General features: G+C 35.9%; 1 protein-coding gene across 1 annotated transcript; it reads right to left on the minus strand.

Moving 5' to 3' along the window:
• Window positions 1-586: 586 nt before the first annotated feature.
• Window positions 587-25385, minus strand: LOC101898625 (uncharacterized). The gene is made up of 4 exons (XM_059122111.1): window positions 24733-25385; window positions 15988-16082; window positions 4892-5253; window positions 587-794 (listed from the first exon to the last, which is right to left on the minus strand). Exons 1-4 carry the CDS (start codon window positions 24806-24808, stop codon window positions 632-634), a joined length of 696 nt encoding a protein of 231 aa, XP_058978094.1. The 5' UTR covers window positions 24809-25385; the 3' UTR covers window positions 587-631.
• Between the last annotated feature and the right edge of the window lie 1476 nt (window positions 25386-26861).

Here is a 26861-nt window from a genome sequence, read left to right on the forward strand (position 1 = left end):
TTACAATACAAAAATTAATTTATTTGTCATTTTGTTTCGGTTGAACACTACCTAGAGTAAGAATTCATTTCAATACTGGGCTACATTGTTGCGAATAATTATTTTAAATTTCAACGTAAAGGCCAATATTGTTTTGTTTTTTTTTTGTTCTTGTATAAATTATATCACAGGCTTACTAACTACATTACAACAACAATATCCAGATATCAGCCATATAAGGCCTCGCAAGGCATTACATGATGGCATCTGAACTGACTTTTCCTTTCCAAATTGAAGGCGAAGACTGAAATGCATTCCTTATTTAAACATACGACGACGAACTACGAACTAAACAAAACAATTATCGTATCAGAATAAATTATCGAACTAAACTACTTGGGAATTTTTTGTTTGTTTCTGTTGAAGTGGCGATTTGTGATGAAAAAAAAAACTTTCCCCTCGGATTGATTTTGTTTCCGTCTAAAAAATGTGACTGGTTGCAATGAAATACTCGTACTCGTATGAACAACGTACGTAATTGCATTTCAATTTTTGTGTTTCAATTCAACTTAAATCATATCCAACGGCAATTACGATGAAATGTAAGTTGTTGTTTTTTTTTTTTTTTTTTTGCTGTAATACTAAGATTGCTCTATGCACTTTGATGTTGTGGGGATGAAGGGGGCAAATGTGGATGCTGCTGCGGTTGTTGTTGTGACTGTGGAATAGCAGCTGCTGATGTATCTGTCATATGTTGAGGCCAATAATCTTGATTATCATTGGTGACTAGTAATTCGCGCATGCCATAACGTTGTCTGAAATGAAACGATTAAGAGAAGAAAATTAATTTAATTAGAATGAATTAACATCAATTAACAATATAAACTAAATCAAATGGAAACAAGGGAATTTCCAAGTGACAGCTTGCGATGTATTGAAATAGAGAGAGAGAGAGAGAGAGAGAAAGAGAGACAACAAGGGGCGCTCATATTGTTTATTCTTTAGGTTTTAAAAACAATGGAATAATAAACAGTGTACAGATTGATCCAGACTCAAATAGAAGTTATTGAAAAGTCTACATAAAAAATGTAATACTTAAATGTTACAGAAAGTCCAACGAATGTGCTTGCGTTGCAATGAGGTAAACACCAACCAGGGCTTTAGAGACAATTTTATAGATATTCAGAAGCCACGTGGCATACCATTAACAATAGTTATGGGTAACAATGGGAGAGTCAATGGAAAACATTATATCGGATCGGAAACTTCAAAAATTGTAGCTGCCTCATATGACATTAATTCCTACCGCAGACTCGTGGATCGTCGGATTCCTATTACAAATGTATATTGGAGACTGATGTTACACAGACGTCTCGGTACTAGGTGGAGAGCGGGACTGGAACTTTTTATTGAAAACCTATACCGTACCCTCTTTTCTCTTGCCCGATCATAATACGATACTTCAAGCGAAGGTCCGGGCGTTTGCAGAGTATCTGGCGTAATGCCAATACGAGACATCCTAACGGACTGTAAGATCGCAATAAATGCTATGACTTTCCAAGGTAGTAAAATCAAACACTGAATTGGAAGTAAACACTCAATCGATAACTATTCTCAACACGGCTCAGTACCAGATCATGCGAGCAAACTGTCTTAACAAAGCAGGCATGCAATTAACGATAGTAAACTTGGACAACACAATGCCGCTAAATGTGTCACGTAAAAAAAACATATTCCTGTGGAACCCACACAAAAATCCTATGGGGAGACCCCAATGCAGAAAAAACGAAGAATCTTTCATTACTAGGTAAGAAAGAGATAGGTGGGTTAATAGGCATCCTTACAGTTCACCTGGCTAAACAAACTCATTTCTACAAGATAGGATGTGCAAATAACAGCATATACAAGGTGAGATGAAAAAACTGCAACCAACTTCAGACTGCTTTATTTCTAAGCCACTCGTCCGACAGCTGTTAAAATTGTTCCAGTCACAGCTCATTATATTGTTTACATGCGTACAAAAGCATTTTGGTGAGAATTTTCCAGAACAAAAATGTATTCATTTTGGAATTCCAGCGTGATTGTTTGATTTCTTTATGTTTGGCTGGAAAACCACAAGTGGCTATCGTTAGAGCACTCCAGCATTTAAGTATGAATAAATTTTTTGTGTCTCGTACCTTCGCTCGTTACCGTGAGGCTGGTGGCATAGCCCAAGGTCAAGGAAGTGGACGGAAGAAAACAGCAACAACAGCTCAGATGGTTCGAAAAGTAAAGAAACGACTTGATCGAAACCCGCGTCGCAGTGGCCGAAAAATGGCTCGTGAGCTGAACATATCGCAATATTCCATTCGTCAAATATTGAAAAATGAGCTCGGGGTAAAGCCATTGAAATTCAAAAAAGTGCAAGAACTTACACCGCAACAGAAAGAAAATAGACTCAAAAGAGCTAGAGAGTTGCTTCGTTTTGCCGAAAGTGATGACCTGCCGAATTTGGTTTTCTCCGATGAGAAAACATTTGTTGTCCAGCAGTTTGTAAACAAAGAAAATGATCGTGTTTACTTTCCAAAGAGGTCAGCTGAAAATGTGCACCTTCGGTTGGCCATCAGAACTTAAACGCCGGCCATGGTGATGGAGTGGGCCGCCATAACAGCTAAATGTTGCTCTCCGCTCGAATTAATCGACCGTGGCATCAGAATAAATGCCGAATATTATCGCGATAATATTCTGGATGGTGCATTAAAGCCTTGGACACGCAAACATTTTGGCCGCAGACCTTGGACATTCCAACAGGACTCAGAATGGTTACAAAGTGGGGTTCCTCACTTCATTTCCAGCGCACAATGGCCACCAAAATCTCCAGATACCAATCCGTTGGACTATTGTGTCTGGAGTATTTTGGAAAGCAAGGTTGGCACTAAAAAATATCAAAGTTTCGATCTCCTCGAGCAAGCGCCTCACCGAGAATGGGCCAAAATACCGCAGAGCAACATTCGGACAGCGTGTGACGGTTTTATTGGCCGGTTTTATTCGTGCCAAAGGTGACCAATTCCAACAAATCTAAACTTATTCTAAAATTTTATGATATTTCCGATTTTGCTTTCATTCAATAAAATTAAAAAAAAAATGTAAAAATTATGGTATTTGACTTTGTTACAGTTTTTTTTATACCCTACAACACTATGTGTTGGGGGTATTATAAGTTTGATTGGCCCAAAAATTATGTAACACCTCGAAATATTGGTTTCCCACATAGGAAAGTATATATGGATCATCCTATCTCGCCGAGCTGAGTCGATCTAGCTATGTATGTCCGTCCGTCCGTCTGTCCGTCTGTCCGTCTGTCCGTCTGTCCATGTTAATTTGTAATCACTCTACAGGTCGCAATTATGGCCCGATCTTCGCGAAATTTGGAATGGAGGTCGGGGTCGGGCCAGAATAGAACCCTATTTCTTTTTGAGATGATAGCCAAATGTTTAGGGGTTGAAATGGACCAAATACTGAAAAAATTTCGGATTTTGCAGTAGCTATACAGATCGCAATTATAGACCAATCGACGGGGAATTTCGCATGTAGCTAGAGTTTAGGACGGGGAAGAAGCCTACCAATTTGGGTGGTCATCGGATAATATTTAGCGGGTAAAATAGACCATATATTTTGTGTTGAAAAAATTCAAAATTTTTCATTAAACCGCGAACATTTTAAATCCCGGCGAAATCACAAAGCCATGACAAGGTTACTTCTGACCTTTACATTGATGTTAAATTCCAACAAATCAGATATATAGCAAAATATGTGCGATATATATGTCTATCAAAGAAGATATGCTTGAAAGATCTCTTATATGTCGAGAACGGCTGAACTGATTTCGACAGTTCTCATTAATTCAGAAATGCCTCTTGGCAGGAAAGAAAAAACGTTTAAAAAAATCGCATAAAAATATCTCTCTAAAGATGAAAATATTGATTTTGTAAAATTTTCTCATATTTTTTTCAATTTTGTCATATTTTTGGCATAATTTCATTTTGAATTAAACATTTGGTAATATTTCTACAGCTAACAAAACTAAGTATTTAGAATATCAGGATATCATATACAGATCGCATTTATGGCCCGATCCTTACGAAATTTTGCATGGGGATAAGATGAGGGTCAGAATAGAAGCCTACTCTTTTTGGAGATGATCGCCATATATTTAGGGGTTGAAATGGACCAAAAAAGTGCAAAATTGTCGGCAGGTCGTAATTATCGCCCGATCCTCACGCACATTTGAAAGGGGGTTACCGGACATTGCAAAAGCCAAGCAGTTTTGGATGGCTATCCAAAAATATTCAATGTGTGAAATAGTTTGCCAACTTTTGTAGACAAAATACGAAAATGTCCATTCCAGAGACTTTTTTGAAAATTCACAAATACAGGAAAGACGCACTTCTGACTATTTCGTTAACGAATATAGTCAAATGTCTGTATCTCATATAGATGCGTTTCAGTCAAAAACCAATAATAAATGTTAATCTTTTGCCACTTCTAAGAGATTATAGGTCTTTGGGAAATATTGGTTCCAGATCTAGGAAGACCATTTAAGTGCAACATCTACCAATAAATTGAAAATGAGCAAATTAGTTTAAGTTGCTATTATTCGAAAATTAGAGAACGAAACCTGATGGTTATCTTTTATAATTTGTCACAATATCTTGTGGAATTCTTTCGAGTATCTCGCCTATATAAACTGTATCGTTTATTATAGTGTTGTAGGGTATTCAACGGTCGGCCCCGCTCGACTGTAGCCTTTGCTTACTTGTTTTTATCTCACTCTGTATATTTAATGGACAACCTCTATGTACCTTGATCTTACTAGACGAATCTCTTTCATTTACCACACATTGCTAAAATTCACATTTCAATATCTACTTACTCAATATGATTACGCCATATAACAACAGCCGTATATAAGGCTATGGAAACTAAAGCCAGTACAACCAAAATGATGCTCAATATTAAATGACTTGTGGCCAGGGCTTTTTTATCGGCTCTCTCTTCTTCATCGGCTTCATTCATTTCGATATTTTCATTAATAAATTCATCGGTATTAATGACAATCGAAGGTCCCCTATAGCGTTCTTCAATTTCGGAAACCTCAGAACTTTTATCTTCGCCAGATTCCAAAATTTCAACATCATATTTGAAATTCTCAAAGACGGTGGTTAGTTTGGGATTTGGTAACATATCTTCGTCACGATGTGAATATGCAGGTTGGGAGGACATCGATGAAGAGTCCTGAAATAATAAAAAAAGAAGAATAACGTTTAAAAACTTAAAAAAATTCTGAAAAGGATCTTAATTTAAACTAGTGTTTAGACGAGACAAAAATGTTAAAACAGAGTTATATTTTGCCAACACAAACATATGTTGGCGATGTCAAATAAGTTCGGCCGGGCCGAAGATTTTATATCCTACCCCAGTTGGAAAATAACGCATTTAAAAATATGTCGGTTAATTCCGAAATTCCAGTATAATAGGTCAATGCGTCACTTCTGGCATTAGTAAAAAATATTTTAAATTTTAAACAGTTCGATAAAAAATGTGGCAAAAATCATTGAAATATCGAACATTAGGAGGATGGAAAAACGTTGACCTATGTGAGATAAAAAAACTGCAACAAAGTCAAACGCCAAAATGTTTAAATTTTTTTCTTTTAATTTCATTGAATCAAAGCAATAAATGTCGCAGCATCAAATTTTAGAATAAGTTTAGATTTCTTCGAATTGGTCACCCTTGGCACGAATTATGGCCTTCAAAGGCCAAACAACCGTCACACGATGCCCGAATGTTGCTCTGCGATATTTTGGCCCATTTCCAAATACTCCAGACACAATAGTCCAACGGATTTTTATCCGGAGATTTTGGTGGCCATTGTGCGCTCGAAATGAAGCGAGGAGCCTCATTTTGTAACCAATCTTGAGTGGTGCGTGCTGAGTGCGATGGCGCTGAGTCCTGTTGGAATGTCCAAGGCCTGCGGCCAATATGCTTGCGTGTCCAAGGCTTTAATACACCCTCCAGAATAATTTCGCAATAATTTATTATTCTGATGCCACGGTCGATTAATATGAGCGGACAGCGACCATCGGATGTTATGGCGCCCCTCACCATCACCATGACCGGCGCTTGAGTTCAGGTGGCACACTGAAGGTGCACATTTTTGGCTGACCTCTTTGGCAAGTAAACACGATCATTTTGTTTGTTTACAAACTGCTGGACGAGGAATGTTTTCTCATCGGAGAAAACCAAATTCAGCAGTTCACCAATTTCGCCCAAGCGAAACAACTCTTTAGCTATTTTTTTTTGTTGCGGTGTAAGTTCTTGCACTTTTTGGAATTTCAATGGCTTTACCCCAAGCTCATTTTTCAATATTTGCCGAATGAAATATTCCGATATGTTCAGCTCACGAGCCATTTTTCGGCCACCGCGAAGCGGATTTCGATCAAGTCGCTTCTTTACTTTTCGCTGATGTTGCTGATTTCTCCCGTCCACTTCCTTGACGTCGGGCTACGCTACCAGTATCATGGTAACGAGCGATGGTACAAAACACAAAAATGTATTCACATTTAAATCCTGGAGTGCTCTAAAGGTAGCCACTTGTGGTTTTCCAGCCAAATATAAAGAAATCACACTGTCACGCTTGTATTCCATCATAAATACCTTTTTTCTGGAAAATTCTCATCAAAATGCTTTTGTACGCTTGTAAACAATATAATGAGCTGTCACTGGGATAATTTTAACAGCTATCGGACGAGTGGTTTAGAAATGACAGCAGTCTGAAGTTGGTTGCTGTTTTTTCATCTCACCCTGTATGTAAGGTGCTACAACCCGTTATGAACGCTATATGCCGAATTTCAAACAATTATCTTAGAAATTGTCAAAATACCGAATATCGGGATTTGTATGGCTGTCACCATCATTTAAGGAACGGTTTTGCCAATAATGAATTTCCTGAAGAACATTGGGCGCCACTATGATTGGGGTTGTATAGTTGTATACATTCGCTTCTATCTTCCATTGAAGTCAAAAAATAAGGCTATAGGCCTTAATTCTAAACTTTCTCAACTATACATTGCATTGAGTCCAATGTATTTAAATATTTAGATGTCTCCATCACTTTAGAAATGGTTTTGCCAATAATGAATCTCTTGAAAAATATTGGGCGCCACTATTATTTATACGGTTTTATAGTTGTACACATTCGCTTCTATCTCCCATTGACCTCCAAAAAATATATCCTATAGTCTTACTGAAATTTAAAATGTCTCAACTATACATTGTATCCTTTTGATACCATCTGGGTCCAATATATTTAAATCTATAAAAAAGGCAATGTAAGTGTCATCAATGGAATTGTAAAACACAAAACAAATTTCATTAAATTCTCACACAAATCAACATAAATATCAAATTAGTCAGTTTATATATTTCTTTAGTCTTTAAATAGAAAGTTTAATGAACTTATAAAGTGAACATGTGGTGATGATGTGGGTTTTCACGTTACTGACTCTTCTGTGGTTTTAAAGATGAAAGGAAAAAAACGTCGCAATATACATTTAATTATTATTTCCTGTCTTTGTGTCTTTACGCGGTCTTGTTCAAATAATTTTTGCGTATTTTAAGATATACAAAGGAACAAAACGCACGACCACTAAACTAGGTGAACATTTCGTACAGATTTAGTGAACTAAATTTATTTCACCATTTCTCTTTCGTGATGAGCTATTAATCTATAATAATATATTTGTTATAATATATCTTTTAAATGTTACCAAGAAACCTGTCATACCTGCTACGCAAATGTTGAATAAATTAGATTTGAAATCATTATAATTTCGGGAACACCCTAATCTACATATTAACATACAAATTTGTATATAAAGCGCCTGTTTAATTTTGGCACGCTTCTTCAACTTCCTTAACCAGAATATCAGACAATAAAATAAATATTTGAAATGCTTACTTCGATCATCATCATCGTTAGCAGCCGGCACCAAATAAAATACAAAATATATGCGAGAACATAAATAAATTTCAAATATTTTAATGACTCATAAGTTCACAGAATGTTTAACGCATTCACCTTTTCCAAGTGTTAGGGCAACCTTAGGTATTCCCAATGGAATTCTCAAAACCATTTCTTTGTCATGATTAACTTTTTTATTCCAATTGGCAAAAGTGACGTAAAAGCGATGAGTAGCAGTATTTTAAGGTAATGATTAAACCTAATGGAGAAATGGCAGGAGATATGTCTCAGTGTTCAAATGGATAATCCAATGACTCATTTCGTTAGGATAGGCGAAGCAAAAGAGAAAATACAATGAGGGATATGAATAAGTAATAAAGTCTGAATATGAAGATCTTGAAAAATCATTTATCTGTAATACACATTCATTTCCGATATAGACCAATGCTAATGACTGCCAGTCAGAAATTCTCAAATTTGTCATTGGCAAGCAATTAAAATCGTAGGGTCCAGAAGTAAAATTAATTGGTTTTAAATATCATCCATGTGTATTTCCGAGTGTTTGTCAAAATTCCCATTTTACATATATATGTCTTTTATTTTCTTTGATTACAGGGTGAAATGAGAAAAAACTGCAACCAACCTCAGACTGCTGTCATTTCTAAGCCACTCGTCCGACAGCTGTTAAAATTATTCCAGTGACAGCTCACTATATTGTTTACAAGCGTACAAAAGCATTTTGGTGATAATTTTTCAGAAAAAAAGTTATTCGTGATGGAATTCAAGCGTGATAGTGTGATTTCTTTATATTTGGCTGGAAAACCACAAGTGGCTATCGTTAGAGCACTTGAGCGTTTAAATGTGAATAAATCGTTTGTGTCTCGTACAATCGCTCGTTACCGTGATACTGGTAGCGTAGTCCGACGTCAAGGAAGTGGACGGAAGAAAAGAGCAACATCAGCAGAAATTGGTTGAAAAGTAAAAAAGCGACTTGATCGAAACCCGCGTCACAGTGGCCGAAAAATGGCTCGTGAGCTGAACATATCGGAATATTCCGTTCGGCAAATATTGAAAAATGAGCTCGGGATAAAGCCATTGAAATTCTAAAAAGTCTAAGAACTTACACCGCAATAGAAAAAAAATAGACTCAAAAGAGCTAAAGATTTGCTTCGCTTGGCCGAAAGTGTTGAACTGCCAAATTTGGTTTTTTTCCGATGTGAAAACATTCGTTGTCCAGCAGTTTGTAAACAAACAAAATGGTCGTGTTTACTTGCCAAAGAGGTCAGATGAATATATGCACCTTCGGTTGGCCACCAGAACTCATGCGCCGGCCATGGTGATAGTGTGGGCCTCCATAAAAGCCGACCGTTTTAATCGCTCGTATTAATCGACCGTGGCATCAGAATATATGCCGAATATTATTGCGAAAATATTCTGGAAGGTGTATTAAAGCCTTGGGCATGCAAACATTTTGGCCGCAGACCTTGGACATTCCAACAGGACTCAGCACCATCACACACAGCACGCGCCACCCAAGAATTGTTACAAAATGAGGTTCCTCGTTTCATTTCCAGCGCATAATAGCCACCAAAATCTCCGGATACCAATCCGTTGGACTATTGTGTCTGGAGTATTTTGGAAAGCAAGGTTGGCACTAAAAAAATGCCAATTGTCGATCACCTCAAGCAAGCGCTTCGCCGGGAATGGGCCAAAATACCGCAGAGAAACATTCGGGCAGCGTGTGACGGTTTCATTGACCGTTTGAAGTTCATAGTTCGTGCCAAAGGTGACCAATTCAAACCAATCTAAACATATTCTAAAATTTCATGCTCTTTCCGATATTTTTTTAAAATTTTCTGTTGTTTGATTTGAAATTAGTTAAAAAATTAATATTTTTGATAGTTTTATCCGAAAATTGAAAAAAAATTAATTAAAATATATTAGAAATTTGGAAAAGTATCGGAAAAAATTGGATGATATGTTTCAAATGGGTTTTCATGGTGATATACACAAAATCTTTCTAGTTCTTTCTTTTTGGAAAGAACGGAAAAAAAATCTCGTAAAAAAATGAGTTAACCTCTGATGATCCAGGCTTTTTTTGTTTTGCTTGTTTTTTTTTTCAAACGAACCAAAAGACGCGATTTGAAGATTACTCAGAAACTTTTCTAGAAAAGCGGTAGAAAATCTCGACAAAAAACGCACATCAAGCCCTGGAAAAAACAATCCAGATGCCCATGCACCCTGATCTGTAAGGTATTGCGTACGATCACGGGATGGTGACGGCGAACGGTTTCCATTTTCCGGGAAAATAAATGATAGCTATATTTTAGAAACACAGATACACTTAATTCATAACCCATTCATTTTTCATTTTTTATTTCGCTGGGATTGTCAAAATTCATCACCCACCAAACTAAGCGCACAACATCTTGTATCTTGTGACATTATCCCCCCTCTTATCATTGTACATTTCTCAATACAAATGTAAATAAGTGTATGCAAGACTATGTAAGTATGTCTGCCATGGAGATAAATAAATATTGTTTCTTTATGATTACAATTTGGACAAGGTTTTAATAAAAAAAATCGCGTTGAGCTCTCTTACACCATTCATACGTTCTGTTTTTGTTGTTGCAGTCGACAGCAATCTTGATAAGATAGAAACGCCTTGAGTTGTGAAATATTGAATTAAATGAAGTCAAAACGCCAACAGCAAACAACAATTTCAATACGGCTTGGTTGTAGGAAGGTAATAAATATAAGATATCGTTTAAAAAGAAAGTGATTTGTTGCTTGTAATTTGGTTTTGGTGTTAACTGCCATGTTCTCCTGCGGCTATTTCTTCGTTTTCGCATAAGCAATGCAAATAACAATTTTCATATGCAATAAAGTCTGGAGAGGTTAATGGAATTTTGTGGACTTTTTTTGGAAATTTGGGACATGCATTTAAAGTTTTTTGCTTCTTTAGCTGCTAATGGCGGAGGAAGACCTTTTGAAAGGCCATGTAGAGATAATTTTTTTATTTATCTTCTATAGATGGAATATATGGTTTTTATACCCTACACCGCACTGTGGTCAGGATATTATGTTTTTGTGCATTTGTTTGTTTGATGAACTGCATAGAATCACTTTCTGAGTCGATTTATGCCTGTCTGTCCGTCCATCTGTTCATGTTTTTTTGTAAACAAAGTTCAGATCACATTTATTGCCCGATCAAGATGAAACTTTGCACATATCATTTGTTTGGCTCAGGGACAAACCCTATTGAAATTGGAAATAATCGATCGAAATTTAGATATAGCTCCCATATAAATCTTCGCCCGATTTGCCTTTTATTTTGCACCAAATTTGTAATATTAGCCCAATTAAGATAGAATTTGACACATATAACCAAATTGAGCCTAGAAACAGAAGTATCAAGAGTATCAAATTTTGTGGAAATTCGTTCAGTTATAGCTATAGCTCTCATATATATTCTTCACCTGATTTGTTAAATTTACATCATAAAAATACCTCTAGTAATTTGCCTAAAAGCGACTTGATCGAAACCCGCCTTGCAGTTGCTGTCGAATTTTGTTTTCTCCCATGAGAAAACATTCGTTGTCCAGCGGTTTGTAAACAAACAAAATGGTCGTGTTTACTTGCCAAAGAGGTCAGCTGAAAATATGCACCTTCGGTTGGCCACCAGAACTCAAGTGCGGGTCATGGTGATGGAGTGGGCCGCCATAACAGCCGATGGTCGCTCTTCGCTCGTATTAATCGGCCGTGGCATCAGAATAAATGCCGAATATTATCGCTAAAATATTCAGGAGGGTGTATTAAAGCCTTGGACATGCAAACATTTTGGCCGCAGACTTTGGATATCCCAACAGGACTCTGCTCCATCGCACCATATATATATATATATATATTTTTTTTTTTTTTTTTTTTTTTTTTTTAAATTTCGGAAATGTCACTATTTTCATATTGTCGTGTCTTCATTTGGTCTGACTTGTCTACTTGAAAAATATTTCTTTTGTTGCTAAAATTCGACTCCCAATGTTTTTTTCCGCTGTTTCACTAAACTTATAAATTATAATTTTTCTCTCAAATCCCATTTTGGAGAAGAAAATTTGTTTTAAAAGAATGTCTAAAATCGTCAGCAGAATCCCCTTTATATGATTCAGGAAATTATAATCTCGAATTCCACAACAAAATTCTATTTTGATATAAAACGGACTGTTTTTATAGCTATTACTCGCACTGTTATTTTACAATTTAGTCCCTTTTTTAATTTAATAATAAATAAAAATTTGCTAATTCGTTTTATTCATTTTCATATTTTACTAAATGAAGAAAAAAATAAACAAAATGTCTCGGCTGGCTTTTTCTTATTGGTGGAAAAATAAAGCTTGCCTCAAAAATAGCATGCAAACGTGGTGAATTGGCCACACGTAACCCCAGCTTTCCTACAGGGTACTTATTGCAAGTGAAGTAGGGATTGGAAGACCAAGAAGCAGACTGATATGGCAACTCGATTAACGAACACGTTATTAACGCTTCTCTTCAGAAACACTTAAAAAGTAATTCTTACAGAAATATCATTCATTTGATTCCGATATCGAAAAGTGATTCATTCTAAATGATTTAGTAATTTTTAAAGATTACAAATTTTTTATTGCTTGTTGTGTTTGTTCAACACAAACAGAACTATTTAAATTTACTCACTCGCTCGCTCTCTCGCTCTCTCCCCCATCATAATAATGGTAATTCGTGAGTTTCCCACGGAAGTAATGTGCGGTAATAATTCATAAGTAAATACGCTACTGCGCCCCATCATCGTACGTAACATTTATAATAAGTGACGTTACGCTTTATTTCAAAAGGTACTTTGGTCACGATCTTCAATGAACTTGTCAGACACGAATGCACATAAGTATATATATTTTGAAAAATAAACTACTGGAATCTTGAATGATTTTCTAGTAGATGCGCTATTTTTTGATTTGTTTTTTTTTTTTAAAGGAAATGTATTGAATGAAAAATATTTTGGGAATATAATGGCATAGCCGTTGAAAAGGTTGGTATACATAGTTTGGTCACGTATTTATAAAAAAATGTCAAATTCATTAAATTTGAAACGGAAACTATAATATGTGAGTTATGTCCGTTAACTAGCCAGAGTATTAATTTTTGGGACATTTATACCGTTATATTTTCTAAAACAGTTATAGTAAGTTTACAGTATATCGGATGAGCTTTTGACATTTGAAGAAAAGTGAGTGTATTTAAAGAGTTTTCATTACGGTGTGTTATTTTCAGTTATATTATTATTATTTCAATTATATATTTTGGGATAATTTATCGGATGTTTGATTCATAATAAAGAGAAAGGTATGTCGTTAACAATCTTTATCAGCTAAATAGGGAAACCGAGCCATATCCCTTGAAATTTTACATAACCAAATCGCAAAGTGGCTGCCATTTGTATTCGATAGCGTCACAAATCTTTGAAGTCTAAAATCGCCGCTGGAATGACCCCAAGATTTTTTGCTTACTGGCAATGCAGACTTAAGTTCATAAGTCCAAATTGAGGAGTGTTCGTCTACCTAATAATTTGTACTAATTTACTGGATAAACAAATTTAACATATCTATATTTATTGCGGAATAAAATTAACAACAATAGAAAAGGACAAAGTAAGTAACGAAGAAATGTAGATAATTTAAGAACGGATGATGAGCTATTTTTTTAGGTGTCAAATCGAGATCATTATGCCTATATTGGAGATGCAGAAATAATAGTTATTTGTTGCAGACTGTATCCTTGTTCGCACTAAGTAAAGTTTTGTTTTTTAATTCATTATTTTTGTAAAGAAAATGTAAAGACAAAAAAAATTAAGTAAAAAAGCTGTAAGTTCGGTCGGGCTGAACTTTGAAAACCCTTCAGCAATTGGAACAAATTTGGCAATTTTCAAAAAAAAAAAAACGTTAAAAATTCTGTTAATTAAGGTCTAAACGACGACGGGGACCTGCATAGGCAACGTTTGTCATAAGCCAATTGCAATATTCAAATGCGAAACTTTAAAAAAATCGGTGAATACTTTAGCTAAAATCATTAATATAGGGAGGTACTATTATATGGATCAAAATGTGGACCTGCACAGATAATTTTCTGCCTTAGGCTGCAGTATGCATTACGAACTCCAAATACCAAATTTGAAACAATTCCGATGAATAACGTCGCTAAAATCATTAAAATACCAAATATAGGTAGGTACCGTTATATGGGGGATATACGAAGACGTGGACCTGCACAGTCAATTTTCTGTCTTAGGCTGTAGTATCCATTACGAACTTCAAATACCAAATTTGAAACAATTCCGGTGAATAATGTCGCTAAAATCATCATAATACCGAATATCGGGAGGTACCATTATATAGGGGGCTATACCAAAACGTGGACCTACATGGCCCATTTTCAGTACCAAAAGTCTTGCAGACACTTAATTTCGTTCGGACTCTAGATTGAATTCCAAAGACGGTTGGACAGACGGACATCGCTAAATCGGCATAGAATTTTATACTGATCAAGAACATATATACTTTGTGGGGTCAAAAATGTATATTTCGAGGTGTTACAAATGGAATGACAAACTTAATAAAAAAATGTGAAACCGTGCCTACATCAATTGGAGATGCAGGAATAATAGTTATTTGTTGCCGACTGTATCCTTGTGCACACTAAGACAAGTTTCCTTCTATTATTATTATTTTTTTGTAAAGGAAATATAAAATGTAAAAATGATATTAGCCATTTGGGACACCATAAACCTGATATCGGATAAAGATATATATGGGAGCTATATCAAAATCTGATCCGATCTCGATAATATTTGATAGAAGTATTTCAGGGCTGTATCTGATATCTGGTACCAAATATTATTCTTGTGGAGTGAGTATTACGCATGTAAGGGACCTAAAACCCCAAATCGGATGAAACATAGTTATATCTGAACCGATTTTCTAAAAAAATTAAAGTACTAGCTTTTAGGCTGAATTCTGTCGGATGTGCCAAATTTAAATCCATTTGGTCTGATATTAGCCATTTTGTGTAAAATAAACCTGAAATCTGAACCGATCTTGACAAAATTTAAGGCACTTATTTCTGATCTGATATCTGGCACCAAATCTGAAATCTGATCGGATTAAACATATATATGGGACTTATAGCTATATCTGAACCGATTTTCTGAACTGAATTCGGTCGGATGTGCCCAAATTCAGGTCATTCGGACTGGTACTGGTATATTAACCCAAATCGGTTAAAGATACATATGGGAGCAATATCTAAATTTGGAAAATTTTATGTCAATCGGATAAAAAATCCTATTTTCATTTTGGTCACGGACTGACATGCATATATCGACTCAGAAAGTGATTCTATGAAGATCCTCAAAAGTAACTATGGGTCTATCTCGCTTCCTTCTCTATGTTACAAACAATTGCACAAAGACCATTTCCACTATGCGGCGTGGGGTATAAATACAACAAAACATTTTTGTTATTAAGATTTGTGCCAAAGTTATTGTGTTGTGGATCGGTTGTTTGTTTACTTTTGGCAATTTTTTCTCTATCGTGAGAGAAAACCATATTTTTCTAAGTAACTTCTTACGGAGTAAATGTTAAGCGGATAGTAAACGAACGGACCTATTACCAGTCCTTCTTTCAAAATTAAACTAAATCATCAAAATAAAAGGGAAATCCGATATAAGCTGATTGGTAATATGACATGACGACTGTGATAAAAGCCAACCGAACCAACAAAATATACATACATATTTAAATATCTAAAATTTTTCTAAAATTAAATGTTATTCCCGAAACGTTTAAATAATGCTATGAAAATCATTTCATGTTTTCCGAAACTTAAATTCAATCCGATTGTATCAGTTATTACTATTCGCATACATTATTAGGAACATTTACAGAGTTTCATCTAAAGCAAGACACACACAATCAACTTACCCTCAAAATGGAACTTTCATTCAAGTCATTAAGTTCTTCCAGACTCTCTTTAATCGGATCATCTTTCACAACTGCCGATGTGGGACCGGCAAGGCCTAAAATAAATTACGAAACAAAATATGTTGTTAATACCAAAATGTCTATAAATCAGAAAAGAAAAGAAAAGAAACGAATGAAAAACAGACATCAAATCCCCGCACAAACAATTCCACATTTAAATAATGTCAAAAGAGAATTATTCAGTCGTCGGTATTTACTATGAATTTATTAAAAAGTGAATTAAAAATTTTGTAGGAAAATGAATTAAAGCCGATAAGAAGATAACAACTTTAAATTGTCTAGGCCAGAAACGAAACTCACAAGAAACGTGTTTGTGATTCCAACAAAAAAAAAAAATTAAATGCAATGAACTGATTTCGTTGTTAAATGTTCATAAATTAAAGCGAGCAGCATTTGCATATTTACATTTAACAAACAGTAAAAATGCATTCGAAGAAAAGTAAAATTTTTGTTGTTGTTATTTTTTTATTTGTTGTTATTTAGTGGGAATATAATACGTCATTTAAAGAAATTTGAGGCAAAGTGATAAACTGGGTTGGTGAAATGTTCTATCTGTAAAAGACATTTTATCGTAGTTGCAATTGGAAAAATTTCTGTAGAATACCCATAAACTGCAAATGGGTTCATATCATTTAAAATATATTTTTCGACGATTCTCATCTCGTTCATATACCAAATCAAACAACACTCCAATGGTCTACCTTCAGTTTCTTCCTATAAGCGTTGATGAATAAGAATATAAGGTAATAAGGGATTCTATTATAGATAAACCAGTAAGGAAAGGTCAAACGTCAGGCGGGCCGAGTATATGATACCCTACACCACTATGCGTATTTAGTTGGAGCTCACGTAACAAATAACTTAATATTGCGAATTTACTTGAAGTAGATCATACAAACTCTGAACCAAATAATATTGCTGTATAGTGCATGATATGATTTCGATAATTATTATATTAATCAAGAACAAGTAAAAAAACATTAAGTTCGGCCGGGCCAAACTTTTAATACCCTCCACCTTAGGGTAAAAGAAACATTAGAAGAAATGTGGCAAAAACCATTAAAATGCCGATTATGGGGAGGTACCGTTATATGGGGGCTATACCAAAACGTGGACCTATAATTACAATGTTTCGCCACCGGAGCTGGAACCCATTATGACCCACAAATACCAATTTTTAGACAAATCAGTGAAAAAATGTGGCAAAAACCGTCAAAATACCGAATATCGGGAGGTACCGTTATATGGGGGCTATATCAAATCATGGACCCATGCATGCAATGTTTCGCCACCGAAGCTGGAACCAATTATGACCAACAAATACCAATTTTCGAACAAATCCCTGAAAAAATGTGGCAAAAATCATCAAATTACCAAATATCGGGAGGTACCGTTATATGGGGGCTATACCAAAACGTGGACCTATAATTACAATGTTTCGCCACCGGAGCTGGAACACATTATGACCAACAAATTTTCAGACAAATCCGTGAAAAAATGTGGTAAAAAAAACTAAAATACTAAATATCGGGAGGTACCTTTATATGGGGGCTATACCACAACGTGGACCTATACATGCAATGTTTTGCCACACGCTCGGGGACCCGCTATGACCCACAAATACCAATTTTAAGACAAATTCGTGAAAAAATGTGGCATAAATCATCAAAATACCGAATATCGGGAGGTACCGTTATATGGGGGCTATATCAAATCATGGACCCATGCATGCAATGTTTCGCCACCGAAGCTGGAACCAATTATGACCAACAAATACCAATTTTCGAACAAATCCCTGAAAAAATGTGGCAAAAATCATCAAATTACCAAATATCGGGAGGTACCGTTATATGGGGGCTATACCACAACGTGGACCTATACATGCAATGTTTTGCCACACGCTCGGGGACCCGCTATGACCCACAAATACCAATTTTAAGACAAATTCGTGAAAAAATGTGGCATAAATCATCAAAATACCGAATATCGGGAGGTACCGTTATATGGGGACTATACCAGAACGTGGACCGATATATCTCATTTTCAATACCAACCATCCTAGACACAATGCAAATAGCTCTGCTAAATTTTGGAGCTCTACGTCAAATAATGTGGGCTGTATCGTGATTTCAACAGACAGACAGACGGACAGACAGACAGACAGACGGACATCGTTAAATCGACTTAGAATTTTATGCTGATTATGAATATATATACTTAATGGGGTCTAAAACGAATATTTAGGGATGTTACAAACCGAATGACAAAGTTAATATACCCTCCTTTCCAAGGTGGAGGGTATAAAAAAAGCTGTAACTTCGGCCGGGCCGAACTTTGAATACAGTTCATACATTGTTTATAAACGTACAAAAGCATTTAGGTGAGAATTTTCCAGAAAAAAAGTTATTCGTGATGGAATTCAATCGTGATAGTGTGATTTCTTTATATTTGGTTGGAAAACCACAAGGGGCTATCGTTAAAGCACTCCACCATTTAAATGTGAATAAATCTTTTGTTTTTCGTACCATCGCTCGTTACCGTGATACTGGAAGCGAAGCCCGACGTCAATGTGGATGGTAGAAAACAGCAACATCAGCAGAAATGGTTCGAAAAGTAATGAAGCGACTTGACCGAAACCCGCGTCGCAGTGTCCGAAAAATGGCTCGTGAGCTGAACATATCGAAATATGAGCTCGGGGTAAAGCCATTGAAATTCCAAAAAGTGCAAGAACTTACACCGCAAAAGAAAGATTTGCTTCGCTTGGCCGAACGTGGTGAACAGCCGAATTTGGTTTTCTCCGATAAGAAAACATTCGTTGTTCAGCAGTTTGTAAACAAGCAAGTAAAAAAGCTGTAAGTTCGGCCGGGCCGAACTTTGAATACCCTCCACCATTTGGAACGAATTTAGCAATTCTTAAAAACAATAAATTCCGCTAAAAATTCAGTTAAAATTTTAAAAATACCGAATGTGTAGGACCTGCATAGGTAACGTTTGTCATAAGTTATTGCAATATTCAAATGCGAAACTTAAAAAAAATCGGTGAATAATACAGCTAAAATCATCAAAATACCGAATATCGGGAGGTACCATTATATGGGGGCTATACGAAGACGTGGTCCTACACAGACTATTTTCTGTCTTAGGCTGTAGTATCCATTACGAACTTCAAATACCAAATTTGAAACAACTCCGGTGAATAATATCGCTAAAATCATCAAAATACCAAATATTGGGAGGTTCCGTTGTATGGGGGCTATACGAAGACGTGGACCTGCACAGACAATCTCCTGTCATAGGCTTAGCATCCCTTAGGAAAATCAAATACCACACTTGAAAGAATTCCCATTAATATTGTAGCTAAAATCATCAAAATACCGAATATCGGAAGGTACCGTTATATATCAAAACGTGGACCTACTTATACATACATTTGAGTAAAATTATATCAATCTACTTTAATTCGTTCGGAAGCTAGAGTGATTTCCACAGACGGACCGACGGATGGACATCGCTAAATCGAGATAGAATTTTATGCTAATCAAGAATGGGGTCTAAAATGTATTTTTCGAGGTGTTACAAACGGAATGACAAACTTGATCTACCCTCCATACTATGGTGGAGGGTATAAAAAATGATCGTGTTTACTTGCAATGCTGAAAATGTGCACCTTCGGCTGGCCATCAAAACTCAAGCATCGGCCATGGTTATGGTGTGTGCCGCCACAACAGCCGATGGTCGCTCTACGCTCGTATTATTCGGCCGTGGCATCAAAATAAATGCCGAATATTATTGCGAAAATATTCTGGAGGGTGTATTAAAGCCATGGGCACCCAAACATTTTGGCCGCAGACCTTGGACATTCTAACAGGACTCAGCACCATCGCACTCAGCACGAGCCACCCAAGAATGCTTACAAAATTAAGTTCCTCTCTTCATTTCCAGCGCACAATGGCCACCAAAAATCTCCGGATACCAATCCGTTGGACTATTGTGTCTGGAGTATTTTGGAAAGCAAGAACCTCAAGCAAGCGCTCCGCCGGGAATGGGCCAAAATACCGCAGAGCATCATTAGGTCAGCGTGTGACAATTTCATTATTAATATATATTTAAGATATATTTTAATTTGAACAGATTCTCACCAATTTCAATAGGGTTCGTCCTTGTGCCAAACAAATATTGTTTGGGAAATTTCATCTAAATCGGATAAATGCGAACAGCATTTTGTTCACAAAAATACAATGACGGAGAGTCGGATTGACATGCATAAATCGACTAAAAAAGTGATTCTATAAAGATCCTCTAGAGTAGCTATGGTTCTATCTCGCTTCCTTTTCCGTGTTACAGCCAAATGTACAAAGACATAATATAAAAATGGTTTTTATTGATCTATAATATAATTCGTAATTATCTGGAATTTTATTATCCAATTAATTGATTCAAAAGAAAGCAACTCAAATACTACAACAAATCAAAATAACTTCTGTAAAGTACCAGACAACAGACCAGCCAGCCAAATCACCGGAGTGAGCTGAATATTGGTATACCTTCCAATTATTGAATTAAGACACCTGTTGCATTTCAAATGCTTTCCAACAATTGAAAGATTTGAAATCAAATAAAAACAAAATTAATATTCAAATGTGATTTAATTTTTTAATAACAATTTCACTGAAAAATTTGGAATTAATGTGCGGTCGATGTGTCCCATGTCTTTGGACAAATAAGTGGCTACCGTTTTTATTTTGTTTTGTTTTTGGTTTAAAACAAAAAAAAGCAACAACAACTTGTGGATGACTCATTTATGTCTAGAATCGAAAATAAGAAACATACATTTTTACCTCCACCCAGATGCGTATTCCGCCAACGTTAATATGTAAAACGTTTGTCACAGTGGCTATTCTTGGGCCAGTGATTATGAGTATAAAGCAACCAGGGGGAAGGGGGACTATCGAACAAATTCCAAGAACTAAAAGTTTTCATTTTTGCCAAATTATCACGAATTAGTTGTTACGCTTTTTAATCATTGCTGTTAACATGGAAATAGATGAACACAGGCGAGTGCGTGGGTGGGTGGGTGATGGGTTTGGTTGAATGTTTGGACAAAATTCATGTTCGATCGAAATGTTATCAAATGATATGAGGATTAATTCCATACCATATCAGAAAATGTTATCAAGCAAACAATTTCTTTCTGTTTAACCTTGTTTTGACTGATAGTGTACAAAACTTAACATGATTCACTGTTGTGACAGTTGGGCTTTTTATTATTTTTAAATCATTAAACTTAATACCCTTCAACTTGAAAACTGATACCTCCTATTTCTTGGTGTAAGACAAACACAAAGAATTTTCTGTACAAAATACACCCGTCTTTTAGGTGTTTTATAAAATTATAATCTGCCTGTCCACCTGTCTGTCTGTTTTGAAAAGTTAGCATTTTAATCCAAGTTTATGATCTCTTTTTTGTCTTATGCTTTATTCGGAATGCAGTTCGTCGTTGTGTTGCCCCTTACAAAAATAGCAAGACAAAAATTACAAAAAGTACTAAATGTCATAAAATACCACTAGAAGTGCCATTAAAGTCCAAATAAGCGGTTGTAAATTTCACGATTAAAGACTACAAGTTGATAGTTTTATAACACGTCTTCTTGCAAACAAAACGCTGAAAGATAATTAAAAGAAACATTTTTTTTTTAAATGACAACAAAGTCTAAAGCCACTTTGTGGATGACATTAGGGTTCTTAAGTGGACATTGTATGGTTGGAGGGACAGTTGGGTCGTACAACACAAGACAAGCTTAATGGAATGACGTCATTAAAACATAGTGCAATTACAAAAAACTATGCCTGGGACTCTTAGTTGGATTTTCCAAGAACATTTTTATGCTGGGAGATTTTTATGCTGAGATATGAGACAATACATGCATACATATGTGTGTATAAATGTGTAGACTCACAAAATTATTCCACTGCTCCATTGATATGTGCACGGATTTTCGTAGGTGAAAGGGTTATCGGAAAAGTTTTTACGTCTTTCCTAAAAATACATTCCGTTTCTAATCATTTTAAGGAGCACTACTTAGTCCATTTGGTGTCTATGCGAAGACATTCTTGTCGTTTATGGGACCTTTTGGTCGTCTATGAGATAATTGTCTATTTTCCGGTCGTCTACAGGAAGATCTTCCGACCATCAATGGGAAGATATTACGGCCTCCTGGTCGCCCATGGGAAAATCATCCGCCATCTATGAGAAGACCTTCTGGTCGTCTATGAGACCGCCTGATCGTCTTTGAGAATACCTTCTGGTCGTATATGAAAAGACCTTCCAGCCGTCTATGAGAAAATCTGGTCATTTATGGGAAGATCTTCTGATCGCCAAATGAGAAGACCTTTTGGTCGTCTATGAGAGGACCTTCTATCATCTGTTATAAGCCTTTTTTGTGGTCTATGAAATGCCATGTGGTCGAATATAAGAAGACATTCTGGTTGTGTTTGAGAAGACCTTTTGGTCATCTGTGAGAAGATCTTCTGGTCGTCTGTGGGAATAGAGGGTAAGATGAAAAAACTGCAACCAACTTCAGACTGCTTTCATTTCTAAGCCACTCGTCCGACAGCTGTTAAAATTATTCCAGTGACAGCTCATTATATTGTTTACAATTTTGTGACAATTTTCCAGAAAAGAAGTTTTTCCTGATGGTATTCAAGCGTGATAGTGTGATTTCTTTATATTTAACTGGATAACCACAAGTGGCTATCTTTAGAGCACTTCAGCATTTAAATGTGAATAAATCTTTTGTGTTTCGTACCATCGCTCGTTACCGTGATATTGGTAGCGTAGCCCGACGTCAAGGAAGTGGACGGAAGAAAACAGCAACATCAGCAGAAATGGTTCGAAAAGTAAAGAAGCGACTTGATCGAAAGCCGCGTCGCTGTGGCCGAAAATGGCTCGTGAGCTAAACATATCGCAATATTCCATGCGGTAAATATTCAAAAATGAGCTCAGCCATTAAAATTCCAAAAAGTGCAAGAACTTACACTGCAAATGAAAGAAAATAGACTCAAAAGAGCTAAAGAGTTGCTTCGCTTGTCCGAAAGTGGTGAACTGCCGAATTTGGTTTTCTCCGATGACAAGTCATTCGTTGTCCAGCAATTTTTATACAAACAAAATGATCTTGTTTACTTGCCAAAGGAGTCAGCTGAAAATCTGAACCTTCGGTTGGCCACCAGAACTCAAGCGCCGGCCACGGTGATAGTGTAGGACGCCATAACATCCGATGGTCGCTCTACGCTCGTATTAATCGACGGTTGGTATCAGCATAAATGCCGAATATTATCGTGAAAATATTCTGGAGGGTGTATTAAAGCTTTCGGCACGCAAACTTTTTTACCGCAGACCTTGGACATTCCAACAGGACTCAGCACGCGCCACCCAAGAAATTAAGTTCCACGCTTCATTTCCAGCGCACAGTGGCCAGCAAAATCTCCGGATACCAATCGGTTGGACTATTGTGTCTGGAGTATTTTGGAAAGCATGGTTGGCACTAAAAAATACCAAAGTGTCGATCATCTCATGCAAGCGCTTCGCCGGAAATGGGCCAAAATGCAGCAGAGCAACATTCAAGCAGCGTGTGACGGTTTCATTGGCCGTTCGTGACCATTTCGAAGAAATCTAAAATTATTTTAAAATTTGATGCTATTTCCGACATTTTTTGCTTTCATTCAATAAAATTTTACTTTGTTGCAGTTTTTTTATATCACCCAGTACAGAAGATTTTCAGACAGCTTATTAGAAGACCTTCTGGTCGTGTATAGAAAGACTTCCTGGTTTTCTATGATAAGACTATCTGGCTTCGTATGGAAATACCTTCTCGCCTTTTTTGGGAAGATCTTCTGGTGTTCAATGGGAAGAAATTCTGTTACTCTTTGAGAAAACCATTGTGTTATTTGGGAAAGATGATCAATTTTTCTATTAGATATAATTGAAACCCTTCTATAAGAAAATATTATGCTTATATGATATGACCTTCTTTAAGAAGAACATTTCACATTCTCTGAGAATGTCTCTCTGATTTTCTATTATAAGCTTTCCTACTCTTCTATGAGAAGATTTTTGGTGTTTTCTTGAATGGTATTTTCTCGTTTTCTATAAGTTCTCCTTAACGAATACCATCCATCAGAAGACTTTGTAATATTGGGAAGAATACTTTCCGATTTTCAAATATATTATTAGAAGAGTTTTTGTCTTCTAAGAATACCTTTTGACCTTCTATAAGACATTCCGAATTGTTTGTCCTGCTGTAAAGATCTACTCTTGGAAGATAGATTTTCGGTGTGAGAACAATGATTTTGGAAGAAGACTTTTAGGTCTTCTGACCATTTCTTTATACAAAAATACGTTGTGCTCGTAGTATTTTTTTTGTGCTACACATTAAATTTTATTATAACACAAAAAATATTCATTCCACCCTAATAAGTATTCGTAACACTCCTTTGAGCTGTTTACTTAAAGCAGGCGGAGATCAACATCGGGCTAATTTCACAAAATCAATCCTCCACAGCTGGTGGCGAATAATTTATGTGGAAGGAAACTCAACGTCTGAACACATATCAACACATACGTAAATGATGAACAAAGAGGAGAGAATTTCTGAACGAAAAATAAAGAACAGACAGACGACAACTTACCCAGATCAACGGCAGAGATTACTAGGAATAAAACTAGTAATTTATACAGTGTTGCTTTAGATGATTTCACCGGCATTTTGAGCAAAGTAATTTTGCCACAAATCAATATTTTTCAAAATACACACACACACAAACCCGTAGAATGACACAGAATATGTCAAGTAAAAATTAGCTCAGCTCAATGTTTCTCTGTGTTTCTCTTTTTTTAAATTTTATTCGACGCGGTAAAAATTGCCAATAAACACGGCTCTTTGACGAAACTATGGCCCGCGATACGTTATCAATCAAAATGCGACAGCTCTAATACTTGGCTTTGTTAAAATTGTAGATAAACACAACTGGTTGTGGCAAAAGCAATCTATAAATGATAACAAATCGTTTGTTTTATTAAAATCAAACAAAGTAATGTTTTTTGCACACCATGAAAAGACAAAATAAATATTTGTTTTCTTGAAGACACTTGGTTTGCCTCAGGGGTTTTCTTTTGTTAAAACAAGTCTGGGATGTTGAGTACGTTGGTTTTATTTTGTTTTAATATTTATTTAACGCCAAATGTCAAATTCGTTTTCGACAAATTTTTTCAACGTAACATCCACTCTCTGAAAAACAACCGTTACGATCAAATGTCCACAGACAACTGTTTCGGTTTGTTTGGACCAAGTCGTTTGTTTTGTGTTTATCTGATCGGTGTGGGCTTCTTAACTTGTTCAACCAGTTGAGTTATACAGTTTGTGACTCTCTCTCTCTCTCTCTCAATCAGACTTATTTTGTAGATCTCTCAATTACTAACTTTTATAAACTCTCAAAATGGTATGTGTATTTTAAAAGAGTAACAGAATACATTCTTTTAATTCTCTACAGTGTTGTCAACACTTCAGGCACACAAATGAATATATTATAAAAAATTCAAAACTGGGGCGAAATCACCACAGTCGTAATCGATTATTCAGGCATCGCAATGTAGTTTATACGGATCACCACAGACGTTATCGAAATCTTTTTACTCAAAGTTCTACACGATAGGTAGTATGCTATCAAAAACCAAGTATGTAGTGATTTTCACGCGGAAAAAGGTAAACCAAAGGGAACAAGAATTTGGTGAAGAAGTAGATATTTAAAGGCTTTTGACAGATGAAAATGTCTTTTAAATCTATGGATGTTAAAAACAACATTAGTTAAAAGCACTCACTTTCCCTACTTCAGGCTATAGTAAAGGACTGCTTTTGTCAAGAATATTTTTCCTTATTAATGCCATTCCTCTGAATCCGAAAACGAGGAAAACCAACAAACAAACACTTGGTTTCATAATATTTTTCTGCACATATATTTTAACACTTGTTTTGGTTTTGCCGACAGATGTATACCCTCAACCAATTTTTCGATTATTTAAAAATATTTTGATTTCTGTTATGATTATTCAAATATTTAACCCTTATGCAGTAGGTTCCGATGGAATGGACCAATATTGGCCATTTCGTATCGGACTTAAATAAATATAATATAAATATTGCGACGTGCTAGGTTTGGACGGCGTTGCGTTAATTTGAGCTTCATGGATACTCAAGAAATTGAGCCTTTGTAGAGGCCTGAAGGAGTGAACCGATATACACAACAGATCTTGTGTTAGTGAAAATAATGGAATGTTCGAAATATAAAGAGAACCTGATGCTTTTTCGGAACACCAGATCTTGGGTTTATGAAAATATTGGGATGCGCGAAATTTTAAGACAATCGGATTCTTATATCACATTTTATAAGACTTATATAATTATTCAAAATTTTTACCCTTTGTGGGTACTTGATAGAGTGAACCGATATATTCCATCTTAACGCCAGACCTTGGGTTAATATAAATATTGGGATGTGTGAAATTTAAAGACAATCGCACTCTTACATCACATTTTATGAGAGTTGTAATTATTGAAAGTTTTGACCCTTTGTGGGGGAGATACCAGAAGGAGTGGACCGATATTGTCCAGTTTCACACCAGACCTAGCACTGATGCAAATATTAGGATTTGCAATGTTGGAGCAAAATCGGATTATCGTTTCTCTTTCTGTGCAAAAAATATATATTTTTTGCAAATTTTGACAATTTGTGGGGGGGTGCCAGAAGGAGTGGACCGATAT

The sequence above is a fragment of the Musca domestica genome, unplaced genomic scaffold, assembly GCF_030504385.1.
Source record: "Musca domestica strain aabys unplaced genomic scaffold, Musca_domestica.polishedcontigs.V.1.1 1, whole genome shotgun sequence".
In the NCBI taxonomy this organism is placed as follows: domain Eukaryota; kingdom Metazoa; phylum Arthropoda; class Insecta; order Diptera; family Muscidae; genus Musca; species Musca domestica.

Coding starts and splice junctions, on each gene's coding strand:
- LOC101898625 (XM_059122111.1), bottom strand. CDS start 24,808: ATGCCGGTGAAATCATCTAAAGCAACACTGTATAAATTACTAGTTTTA. Junction 16,083..24,732: donor AATCTCTGCCGTTGATCTGG/GTAAGTTGTCGT, acceptor AATTTATTTTAG/GCCTTGCCGGTCCCACATCG. Junction 795..4,891: donor ATATGGCGTAATCATATTGA/GTAAGTAGATAT, acceptor GTTTCATTTCAG/ACAACGTTATGGCATGCGCG.